Source organism: Phalacrocorax aristotelis, chromosome Z (genome assembly GCF_949628215.1).
Source record: "Phalacrocorax aristotelis chromosome Z, bGulAri2.1, whole genome shotgun sequence".
Lineage (NCBI taxonomy): Eukaryota > Metazoa > Chordata > Aves > Suliformes > Phalacrocoracidae > Phalacrocorax > Phalacrocorax aristotelis.
The window spans coordinates 28,103,736-28,116,645 of NC_134311.1; the positions used below are offsets into that span (position 1 = coordinate 28,103,736).

At 43.0% G+C, this 12,910-nt stretch overlaps 1 protein-coding gene across 12 annotated transcripts in view; it reads right to left on the reverse strand.

The window, feature by feature from the left end:
* NRG1 (neuregulin 1) overlaps positions 1 to 12,910 on the reverse strand; it is a 183,960-nt gene that overhangs the window by 9,517 nt on the left and 161,533 nt on the right. For 7 of the 12 annotated variants that reach the window (XM_075080078.1, XM_075080075.1, XM_075080069.1 and 4 more), the window contains 4 exons: positions 10,370 to 10,393; positions 5,710 to 5,812; positions 2,260 to 2,386; positions 429 to 559 (listed from right to left, as the gene is read on the reverse strand). In XM_075080078.1, coding sequence (XP_074936179.1) covers positions 429 to 559; positions 2,260 to 2,386; positions 5,710 to 5,812; positions 10,370 to 10,393 — 385 coding nt within the window. The remainder of the gene's footprint in view (positions 1 to 428; positions 560 to 2,259; positions 2,387 to 5,709; positions 5,813 to 10,369; positions 10,394 to 12,910) is intronic. The other 5 variants (XM_075080073.1, XM_075080071.1, XM_075080080.1 and 2 more) reach the window with 3 other exon arrangements.

A 12,910-nucleotide genomic window follows, 5' to 3' on the forward strand; every position in this document is an offset into this window, starting at 1 on the left:
TTAGCCAGGGCTAAAGGAAGGGCTCTGTTGCTGCTCAGGATGTGCAGTGTAACTTTCAGGTTGGTAACTGGGGCTGCAGTGTTTTGTATGAATCCACATGCATCAAGATGATTTTGCATGTGTGGATAAAAGCAGAGGTAAGGAGGGCTTTCCAGTCACCAGAACTGTCACTGATTTAGCAATTTGCATATACTAGAATTCACTGTAACAGTACTAGAATGCCATTGAGTCAATAAAGCTCGCTCTTTGTAAATTCCGGGAAAGATAATTAGTTAGGTGACATGATATCAAATATTGTTAGTCTTAAAATGAAAACAGTATAAAGGGAGCATAGATTTTTCTGGGTTTGTTTTTTTACACATCTTTTCAGTTTTGAAACAGCAACAGATCAGCTATTACGGGTGCTGTTTGCTTTCCCCCTCCAGTACCTGTGGCTGGGTGTCTGGGTGACTGTCACGGAGTGATGTGTTGTTGAGGTGTAGTGGCTTGTAGAAAATGAGGTCTCTGTTTCTCGCTCGATGACACGCTCACTGGAGATTACGTTTTTTGAAACGTACTGCTGAAAAAACCCAGACAAACCTCAGGTTTACAAACTGTAATTCATAGCACATTTGCAGACATAATTTCCAATCCATCTCCCCCAGTCGTAGCTTTTTACACAGGCCAAAGCACAAACTTTGTCACTTAAATACAGGCAGAAACCACACTGACACACCTGAGCACATTCATGTTCACCTTTGCATACATACCCATCTAAACTCAAAGTAGGAGGAAACAAATGAGGCAATTAGTAAAGGTCTGCATCCCTAGCAGGCTATAACCAACAGACATGAGGTAAAGGTTCTTCAGTGAGAGGATGGTCAGTCACTGGAACAGGATTGCCACAGCACCAAGCCTGCCAGAGTTCAAGAAGCATCCGGAGGACACTCTTAAGTCATATGGTTTAGTTTTAGGTAGTCCTGTCAGGACCAGAGAGGTGGACTCGATGATGCTCATGGGTTCCTTCCAGTTTGAGATATTCTATGATTACACATATTTAACAAGGGAAGGAGAAGCCATCATGGATAGAGACCTGGAAAGGTAACACTCCCTTTACTACCTGATACATCAAAATTCCTAATTTCTCATGCAGAAGACAGAAATAGTTAGCAGTAGGAATTGTTCCCTACAGAATAAGAATCTGGGTAGCAAATAGCTATTTTCAGTGCCCAAGGATGCAGCATGAGGGCAGACCTATTCATCAGGGGATGCTCTGCAGAATGGGCCAAAGCCTCCTGAGATGGGGCTGGAGGTGTGAAGTGCCCAACCTCCTGCACAGCTTTCATCTGGAGCCCCTCCAATGCTGTTGCTGGTAGGACTCTCCATTCTCCTCAGTGGTAGCTTCTGGTTTCCCCTCTCTTAAAAATCCCACCATGGATTTAGGTCTTCTGAGGGGAAATACTGAAAGCTGAGCTCTTCTGAAAAGATGTCTTAGCCTTAACCACGGTTAGTGGAGGTGTTGCCATTGACTTACCAGAGCCAGGGCTCATCCCTGCAATGAGCTGTCATGAATATGTATAGCGATGGTGGAATAGGAAAGCAGGGATAGCTTGAGGTGACAGAAAGGCAGTGTCCCCTATGGGCACCAGGCTTCCCTGGGAAAGGGAAGGAGAGGAGGAAGCGGCTACAGGCAGTATGAGCAGGGCCTCTAAAGCCAAGTGGCTTGGCCAAAGGGTTAGTCGAAGAGTAACTCTCTGCTCTGTTCTGACAAATGGCTGGGGGATGCTGGTGGAGTATCTGCCCCAGTCCCATCTCCCCAGCCACTGATACTGTCCAGGTGAGACCTTCATTCAGACTTTTACTCCTGCTCATAAATGTCACATTCCTGATCCTAGGTGGCTGTCCCTACTCCCCAAACCAATTCCTAGGCCAGGGGCAGTAGGAAGAGCAAGACGTGTGTTTGACAACAATTGATCCCTACAACACTTAACTCTGTTGTAGAGCCATTAGTATTTTTTTTCTGATGTGTTTTTCTTGCTTTTGGTGTCCTAGATCCACAGGCACAGCTGCAGCACTGTGGCATGCCCCAGTAAACTGGCTGTTTGCAGTAACATATCTCATTTTACTGCATATTTTTTGCAAAGCCCCTAATTGTTTCTGTCTGGAGAAAGCCAAGAGAATTCAGTCACAAGCCTGTGGCAGGTAGAAGGTTAAAGGCTGCTGGGCACGCTTTGCTGTGGCACTGGCAGCCTAGGCTGAAATGTGGGCAGTAAAACCTACATTCACCAGCTGGACGTTATCCGGTGGTGGGTTGGGGTGGTGTGGCCCGTTGGCCATGTTCATCACATTGTTCCGTTCCGAGCGCAGGCTCTGCCGAAGGCGGTCGTGCAACTTTTTCCTCTGCTTCCTGTGCACAAAACACGGAAATAATTTTAATAGACAAAGGGAAAGCAGCTGCACCTTTCAGCATGTTGATGATGATGATAGTAATATAACATGATTTTTTTTGCCAGCATTTTCCCCATCATTGCAAGATCTCAGAGTAACTCTGAAGACCATAAGTCTGATTGCAGCTGGAGCTGTGGGGACCTGTGGAGGGGGAAGGATGTGTGGGAACCCTTCCAAGAGTCAGCAGGCCACAGAGGGATGGGAAAAAGTGTGAGGAAGAGAGAAGCCATTTCTAAGCCGCACTCTGTCTCAGGAGGAGCTTTCTTCTGCACTCAAAAGGGAGGGAAGAGGGATTTTATCCCAGTCACCTTAACACCCTCACCATGGCCATGGCCAGGTTTCTGACAGCCTACCAGGTTACGCTTCTCTATTCAGCATAGGGAATCGAGGTGGCCTTACCTCAGGGCTTGCTTGTGGCTGTTGCAAAACAAGGCATGTGCCACAATCATTGTGATCTGGTAGCTACATATGTTTTTTGTGGGATTTGTCCCTTACCTCAAGAGTGCACTCCAGATACATAGCTGTGTTAAAGAAGTGAAGGGTGCAGAGGAAACCCCAGAAATCCAAACTAAGTGAATGTGTGAGGTATGCCTGAGTCTGCAGCCATCCTGGCAGCTCTGGCAGGTTTTGTTACAGCACCATCAGATTAACTCTAGAACATAACGATAACCAGGTGGATGCCAGGACTGCTAATGCATTAATCGACAGAGCCATGCATGAACCACATGTACTAATGGCATGGTCTCTGGATGACTTGAACGCTTCTACTGTGCCCTGTCCACAGCTGCTACTTCCCCAGTTGCTAATCCTTCCAGCTCTCCTCAAGAGATGTTTTCAGGAGATCATTACAAGCTGTCAGTAACAAAACTTGCAGCATAGTAAAACCTGGTGCTGTGAAGACAATGCAGAATGCACTAAATAGAACACCAAAATAAATAACTGGGGAAAGAGCTATTCAATTTCAGGCTTAATTTATCAATATTCCCCAGTTTTGTCTGATTATACTGGAGAACTTCCACCATCCTGCCACAGAATCCAGGGAAATGAAGGGAGGATGCACGCTCCAACACACTGCAGAGTGCATATGACCTTGGCTGTGGCAAGAGCTATAATACACACAATTCCCTAAACTGTACGCAGAAGTACAGATAGTTTTGGCAGGGCAGGACAGTGTAAGATATAACCATTTTCAATCCCGTTTTGAACTCAAGAGGACTATCTGAGCTTTCCAAAAAGGAGGGGGAAGGGAAAACAATAAATATGTTGAAGCTTGATAGCCAGGGAAGCTTAAAGACAAAGAAAACATGACTTGACACACTGTATTTTACATAGTTTCTCTGTGTGTATGTGCCTGGTTAGTGGAAGACGTTTAATTTATGACAGTCCACATGAATGGTATAAGCAGACACAGCTGCCTTGGAAATACTCCTGTCTCAGCAGGACACAGTCCCTGATCCATGTGGGCTTTGTTTTCAGAGGATAACGAGGCATCATCTGAGGACACATGGGTGGTTAAGGCGGATGGAGAGTGCAGTGTGAGGAGATACCTGAGCAGCTACCCAAGACCCGCTTGGGCTGAGAAGCAACACAGAAAAGGATTTAACTTGATTTCACAGCACCACTTCATGAGACCTTGGAGACCTGGGGCACTGAGGACAACCCAAGTCCCCATACGTAGTAAAGAGAGAGGGTTCTAGAGGGAGTTTGAGTTCAACATCTACGGATCTGAGACCCTGGCTCATATTGCCTGGGAATCTGCCCCTAGAAAACCCCATTACTTCTCACCTTCAATGATCAGTATATTTGCATTTTGCATGCTTCCATGTGTGTCATTTGTCCTCTTGTAAAAGGATACTAACTAAAAAAAGAAATTACTCCAGGAAACTGAGAAGAAAGAATAATGGGAAAGCTAATGTCTACTTCATTCATTCCGAGAAGCCTTTCAATAATGTAGGTGACGTGCAAATAAAGCACCTCTAAATTAAGACTCAGTGTCAGAAGATACTGCCTTAGCATTTGCCCAGCAGTATCTCTTGCAAGAAGACCAACAAAATCTAAGCCATTACAGTTTACTCAGTGTGTTCTCATAACACCATTCCAGGATTTCCCCAGGTTTCTGGGATTTTCCCTGTTACGGGGAAAGAGCATGAGCAGAACATGTCACAGACAGCAGTCTGGCATCACTGCTGCATTTGGAGGGCCATGAACTGGCATCTCACTTTCACTCTCATCAGCTGTGTTTGAAAACATTTCACTGTCGGCTGGCAGTGATCGCTGACGTCTGGGACAAATGTGACAAAGCATCCAGACCCCTGACGGATTCTGGGGGCTCTTTATATAGAAAACTGTACTTCAGGACACTGACTAAATGTTTGTTGAAATTCATAAGGATGTGCTGGCTGATTTCAATGAACTTCAGACCAAGAAAGATATCGTTTATATCTGGCTTGCCAGTTGTCAACTCTAAAAGAAGTAATTGATTTGATTCTTTATTACTGTTTCAGTTGTTCCCCACTGATCACTGGCACAAGGTTGTGGGTGGGACCAGCATGTGTGTGTGGCTGGACTCTCACTGAGGGGGTCAAATAATTCCCCTCCTCCCTGCCTTTTAACACATCCATCATTGGTGGGGCTTGCAAGGAAAACCAACAACCCAACTGCCAATCAGGCTCTGCAACAGTAAATCAGGTTTATACAAACGTAGAAGATTTATGATGAGGGTTTTCTGTGTTTTGGTGGGTAGATTTATAAGAGCAGCCAGAAGTTTTGGCAGCACAAATCCTGCTGATGTTCAGTGTAATTTATGGTCCAGAGTGCCTCATGCATGTTTGAAAGTCACCCCCAGTAATTTAGAGAGACTCACAGAATGCATTTAAGTAAGTAAATTACTTTTGCATTGGGAGCACATTCATGTTCAGTTCTCTGGTCTTTGTTGGTTAGTAACTTTTAGCACATTTAATCTTGCCTCAAGTACAAACAAACTACACTGATATGTAAAATTTATGGGTGATAGACAAAGAATTGCAAGTCTGAAATTCGCTCGAGTCACATTTGAAGGGTGAGGAACCTTTCAGATACCTGTCTTATTTTTGCACTGCTGGTGGACATGGAGACCTGCACCCATCTGGCTTGGACCAGAACACCCTGGCCACAGGTTTGTCTTTTCAGCTCAGCTTTGGAGAAACCCAGATACAACCTTATGGTCAGAGGACTAGAAGCTACCATCAACTGGGAAAGCCCTGACCAACAACCACAGATATAAAAAAGAAGGTAAAAGTTTACTTGGTTTTGCAGTAGGCCACCACACACATGATGCCAACTACTAGAAGAGCAATGCAAATGCCAGTTATGGTCAGCACCCGTTTCTGGTACAGTTCCTCAGCTTCTAGAAAGGGACAAAAACAGAGAAGGTCACAACATGGAGGATCATTAGGCAAGGAGCACACAGTCAACAGCTGGCATGCTACAAACCACTGTACAGATTCACACAGCCACACCAAAACACAGCCACCACCTTCAGGCAGACTCATTACTGACTGCAAGGAGAACAGGACTACTTCATAAACTCTTCACACAGTACTGGGGATGAGCGATCATCCATATAATTACAATCGAAAGTAATTTTTTTTTGTTTAAGTCAACACGACTAATATCTAAGAAACAACTTCACAATTGACAAACACTCAGCATTTGCTGGAAATAAAAATGCAATGCACTAAGGTAATAACATAAATTTGCAAATGCTTTGGAAGTTTTACTCCGCAAAGACAGCTGGAATGAAGGCCAATTTTATAAGCCTTAAGAGAAATTTATATTCTTATTATCTTTTTTGGATTGTTTTCATATCCAATGTCCCTCTGCCCCCATGACAATTTGCATCTCAGTTGTCTTTACAGAAGAGAATTCAAAATTTCTTTCTACATTTGAGACATGAGCTTGGCTTGTAATTATACCACCAATGGGAATGAAGACAGGTTTTGAGCTCTGGTGGAAAGATTCAGACTTTTTCTTTAGTGCTCCTCCAAAAACACAGCAATATCAACACACAGCAGTGCCTTGTATCAGAGAAATGCTGGGCTTCTACTTGCATCTTTTGTCCAACAAAGGAACTGCTCTGTCTAGAGTGGCAGCCTGCTCAGTGATGACAACTTGTGACTGATCTCGTTCATCAGAGATATTTCACTGTTACAAAGACGTTAGAAGCACTGGTAATGTTTGGGTTGGAGCTACCCGTGCATTCCAGCCTCGCTCATGCTTGGCAGAGAGCGTCGCTGCATGCTGTGCCGGGGAAACGTTATGCAAGGAGCACTGAAACAGAGGTGAGTTCTGTATTGACGCTTTAGAGATGCAGGCTTGCTTTCCTGCTTTAAGGACAAAAATGGGTGTTCAGCTTTTCTCAAGTCTTATTGTTGATTAAGCAGACAGTCCAGAATACTTGCCCTGGAGGATCCAGACCAGAGGGTGGCCTGAGGTCAGACTACAATATTGACTGGAATACCAGCAGGTGTTTAAAAATAAATGAATTAATAAAAACTGCATAGCTCTACATTACCTTTCAGATAAATGCCAGCATTATTCCTGCTGGAAGGGACTTACATGAACATAAGAGGTCTGTGGGGCAATTCACCAGGGGGTACAGGGATGCGCAATGGTCCCTCACATGTGCCATGAGTCTCTGTCCAAGCTCAGGCACTTAAATGATGTACTGTCATAAATGCCATGCCAGTTTAGGACAAAATGCTCTGTGCTGAAGAGGAAGCAGCCATTCCTCCATTGTGTTTCCTGGGCTTATCTAGTTTAGTTTTAAAGTTGCTGTGGGCAAATGGCAAATATTCCATGCAACAAATCACAAAGCAAAAAGAAATTCTAATTTCTCTGATACAATGCACCTTACCAGGGAATGAACTTGTCCTACAAGCCAAACCCACTGTAAACAAAAACACCAGCAAACAGGTCACGAGCACTGTCAGACAAAATTAATAGCACTGATTATTAACAAGGGGTGAGAAAGGTGGGGAAAGAAGTGAGTTTGAGTTTGGTAAAACTAGGATGCTGCAAAAATGTATTAAAGAAAACAAAAATATAATCCAAGAACAGAAAGTCAAAAGAGGGAAGGAAGGAAGGGCTGAAACTCCAAACCAAACCAAGACAGGACAAAGAGAAAAAGACAAAGGTGAAATATAGGGAAAGACAAGGTTAAAGGGTTGAGAAGTCAACTGCAGGCCTGGCACAGCATGCTTGATACTGGAAAAAACAGAGTGAAGAAATGCTTGGGGACAAAAAAAAAGAGGCTGAAGCAGAGTGTGAAGGGATTTCTCATACAGCATAACTCCTCGCCTAGGCTAGTTAGTGGCACTTGATCCCCTTCCCATTTTGCCCCTTCTGAAAGCGCTTATTAGTTAGCCATGGAAATGGTGTATTACGAGGATGTCACAGGAAACAGGAGAATTGTGCTAAGCAATTTAGGGCAAATTTGCAATGCTTTGAATTATTATTATTTTATTTTTGGTCATGCTGTCAGCTGTTAGCTTGTGAAAGCAAAATGAATAAGGACATATCAACCTGTTTTTCTCGGAGGGGAAGGGAGAGGAAGAAGATTAATTAAGAGTGAAAACTGCTTGGTTCTTTATACTCAGGGAAAAATTGCACTAACTGCAGGAGGTTTACTCCAGGCTGAGGCTGTTGCAAATGAGCCAGGCAGCTGGCTGATGATGGCCTTGCTAAGGCTGACAGTGGGGTGAGGCTTGTTGCTTGTGTGTTGGATGCTCCTGGGCTCCCACCCAGTGCAGGGAAGGGATTGCAGTGAGGCAGCAGTGCAGCCCTGAGCAACACTCCTCGCACTGGCACATCTGCTGAGACTGTATATCTTGAGGGCATGGAGAAGTAAAACCCTGGGTCTGCTTTCATTGCCTTAATTCCCTCCCTCACCCTTTGAAATGAGGCGCTTAGGATGATCCAGCTTTTCATGGTGTGCATGAATGGTGCCACCATGCCCTCCCTCAAGCCAAAGGGGGCATAGCTGCCTGGGAAGGCACACATGTCTGGGCACGTCTCGCCCAGCAAACCTGGCTGCGCTCCTGGCTAGCAGGACCTCCTTCTCCGGCACAGTGGGGGCCGACTGGGGGGATGCCCAGGTCTTCTGTGGGGGCCACTGCAGGTGGCAGCAGATGCTGGCAGCTGGGACGGGATGGGGATCCTGACCACAGCTCTGCAGGAAGTGTGTTGCCTCAAGGATGAGCCTTGGCCACTCTGCTTAAGGCCAGAAGAGTTTTGTGAAGCAGCGACTGATCTTCCACAAGGCACTTGCGGTTATACCGGGTCTTGCTCCAAAACTGCCCCCTCTGACCAGTGTTAATGTTTACAGAGCCAGTTAATGATGTCCAGCCACATAACATGTGCTGTGTTTCAGTGCTCATCAAACTAGCTTGAAAAAAATTAATAGCAGCCTTGGGAAAAAGTCCACAGAGAAATATATGCGCAGTCCATAGAGGAATGTACACGCAGTGAGACTTTAGAAAAGGTTTTAGGCTGTTAAGTATTAAAAATCATTTGAATTAATTTTTTCCACCCTGCAGAATGTTAGGGAAATCAAATCAACATGAGAGTTAAGTCAAGATATTAAATCCCTCTATGTGCAGCTTTCGAACATGCACATTATGCAATTAATTTCACTTCACCCTAATTTATACATAATTGATGCTATATATGGTCTTAAATTTGCTCTGTTTTGAACTTTTTCTTCTTACAGGTCTCTGGGGATTTTTAAAAGAATTTCATTCCAAAAGGTGGTTCCACTGATGTAATTTCATATATAAAGCAAAATTTGCAAGTCAGTTCTTAAAGAATTTTAATTTAATTCCTCATATGTTATTGTAGCCATATATCTTCTACTGCGGTCTTGTACTTATGAGTGAGAGTTAATATTATCTTGTGATAATAATAATAACAGTAAGCTGGGTTGTAAGAGATTTTTTAAATTTGGACTTGTAATGGTTTTTCCACAGTTCACAGCTTAAGTTAATGACATTGTGTGGGGGCATTTTAAATAAGAACATGAACTAAAACTTTGTGAAAATCATCCCTGGCTTGTTCTTCTCATTTGCCGTGAATTTTAGGAGATTCTGAACTAAAACAGTCCTGAATTCCAAGTTAGTCTATTCAAGAGATGGACTACTTGTACCTCTGATTATTAAATGTTAGTTAGACAAGTAAAGTCTTATACTTATAAGGTCTATTGCTATTACATTTAAGCTGGAGCGTAAAAATAGTACCCACTGTCAACATTCTTGGTTGGGTGCAATATGAACTTAGTATTAGAAATATTGAATATATTTGCTGACTTGAGGTTCTGGAGACCAGCTGTAAACCTTTACTTAAGTTCCTAAATAACTTTCAGTTCACTTCTAATTTACAGACCTAGAAATGAATGCATATCATTTACACATATGTATATGCATCTGATTTACATACTTAGCTGTGGGTTTAGACATAAAACTTTACTTGGAAACCAGAACTCAAAACTGTAAATTTGCAGAATTTTAATTGGCTCTAACAGCTTATCTTTTTTTTTTTTTTTAGACTAGTTTGTCATTTTACTTAATGCTTGCAGTGTTTCCAAGATCTGGCAACCCTAGGAGAACTTAGCAATAGCAAATGTCAAAACTAGTCAAAATTACACAGCAAAAAAATGAATGTACACTCTGTTATGATAACTTCAGTAATTGCTAGAACTCCTCAGGTCTGGAATATCCTATCACTATTACCGTTTTAGTGAGCTGATCTCTGCTAACATTTTGACAAGGGTTGTTATAGCTGTATGATCCCTTCTAAAGCATAAAGAAATTGGTTAGGAATTGAAAAGGGGAGGTGGAGAAAAAAATAAAAAGGGGTTTATCTTTCAGGCTCTAAAATCTGCAGGCTAAAAGGAATGATTGGTCCATACCCATAAATTCAATCCCAAGATGCTCTGCCAATGCAGAAAGTTGACAAAAAAAAAGAAAGAAAAAAGAAAAAGTTTCAGAAAAGAGCAATACACTGTACTCAAAAATAAATCACACGTAAGGATTATGGCTATTCTGTGTCTGCACATGAAACAGGACAAAGGGGCATGTACGTGGGCACCACGCGAGTGCGCCTCTGTAAGTTACATGACCAGACCTTCTGCAAGGGTTACACACCAAAATAGGTATGGGAGATCTGAACAGCCACAGTGCAGAGAATGCAGCAGGAACCTTTAACCCTTAAAGATCTTACTGAGATGAAGGGGTCTATGGCCTGAGGATGCCATGTGAAATGGCTGATTGTTTTCAGATGGGAGAATGAGAGCACAGGGATGCTTTCCAAGGGGCAGCATCCCCCTGCAAATGGGTGGTGCATTGTGCTCCCGTCTGGCCCTGCTCCTGTCCCTGGTATGCAGTTCCTTGCTCTTGTGGGTTGCAATCTGGAGGTGGCTGGGACTGTTTGCTCAGCAGTGGGACCCCTTCTCAGGCACTGGAAACGGACTGCAGCAGAGCTCTCATTTCTGGAAGAGGAGCCAACGCCTTTTCCCCTACCTTTGGGCTGCACTACCTTGGCAGAATGACCCGCTGGCTGGCTGGATGCAACCTGGCATGCAGGGTCTGATGCCGTTTACATAGATCACATGCCTAAATTAGCACCCCCAGGCCCCAGCAGCTGGGGTGAGGAGGAACATGGGCTTCCCCGGCAGGTACCCTAGGAAACCCTTCCCACAGGGCTAACACCATAACCGTAGTAGCTCTCACTTTCTTTGTCCTTTTGTGCTGTGAAATTTAAATAAAATTCTAATTTTCTGACGAAATGGATTTTTTATGCAGTTTGTACACATGAGGAATGCCAATTCTTTCCTGCCAATCAGTAAAATTTTAAGGGTTAAGCAAGTTGGAATCCATCCAGGTCTCTTCCTAAAGAGCCAGTATTACATGCCTACATGAACACTGCTAAAAATATACATTAGTTGCATAGAAAGCTTGGTTAAGTCTTCAGTAAAATGAATGACATGCCCATGCACATATATTGCTGTATTTATGCTTGCTTACAGGTAAGACGCCTAGCCTGGATGTCATTCATATCATGCAGTTTCTATTTCAAATAATTCAAATGGAAGTTGGTACATAAAATGGGAATATATTCTGTCTGAAAGCCCTAACAAGAAAACATGCTGAAGAAACATGCATTGCTTATTCAAACCTAGATGTCATGTAGCTCTTATTTATCTTTGGTATTCCTCGCTACAGTCCCTAGACCTGATTAAAACAAAACAGAATATCCCAACACTTCTCGTTTTATAAACAAGTCATTATTTTTGATCTTTTCCTATTTAACCCAATATTATTGCATACTTTTTACATACAATGTGGTTTTAATTGAGTATTTGTCCAGGTGGTCTAAGAAGAAATACAATTAATTATTTTTAACAACTCAGTATTCATTTTGGATGTGATTTTTGTGGAGGCAGTATTAGAAGTAAAAAATGCTTGGGATGCAAGTTTTTTTCCAAAAAAGTGCTCTACAACTACAACTCATTGGATATATTGTAGGATGGCGGGGTCCAGGGTCTACAGAACAAGAGTATGATGCCTGGAAATGCTGGAACAGGTCCTCCAGGACTGTATGCTGTGTTCATGAGTGATGTGCCACAGCTGCTGGGCACCTTAGATTTTGGGGTGGCTACTCTACAGAAATAGGTGGGTGGGTAGCCTGGGGACATGGTGCTGCCCAGTGAGGGGTTAGAACAGTTGCAGGTTTGTGTGGAGACCTTGCACCTGACAAGGAAAGGACCCATCTGTATCAACTGCATGCAGCAGCAGAGAGGTCCAGGGAGACCAAATTCACCTCTGAAGCATTGAGGTGCCATGTGTCCCAACTCATTATTAACTTCTCTTATTAAATGTGTCCTGTGAGTAGTAAGAAATTCTAAAAAAGTTTCTTTTTCATGTAATTTGAATTGAAACCAACCTAAAATCCCTCAAACTATCACAGAGCAGAACCCCTACATGTCAGCCAATTCTGCTTGAGGGGCTGGGATGCTGTGCCCGTTTGTGAAGCTTAGGATACATTTGGATCCTAAATTTTGATTCATTTCAGTGGTACTCACACTGCAAAATTAAATTTGGATGTAGGATGTCAAGTCCTATGGCTCCTGTAAAAGTGTTATACTACAACTAATTTATGTCACATAAGTACAGAAAATGTCCTTTCTTACTTAGGATATCTATCATAGCAATTTGAGCATTTAATGAGCATTAACTGAGCAGTTTGTAGAGAAAAATGTTGTCTTTAACCTTGAGCTGAAGATGGACAATGACATTTTTCAAATCTGTTTGTATCATTTAGGGGTCTTGGTCTCAGCACATAAAGAATACAGTTCAGGGTGCTGAAAATGAAAATTTCAGGCAAGATTGTCTAGTACCCTAATACAGATGTGACCACTTTAGAAATATACAGAACTTGAGAAATACTGAGC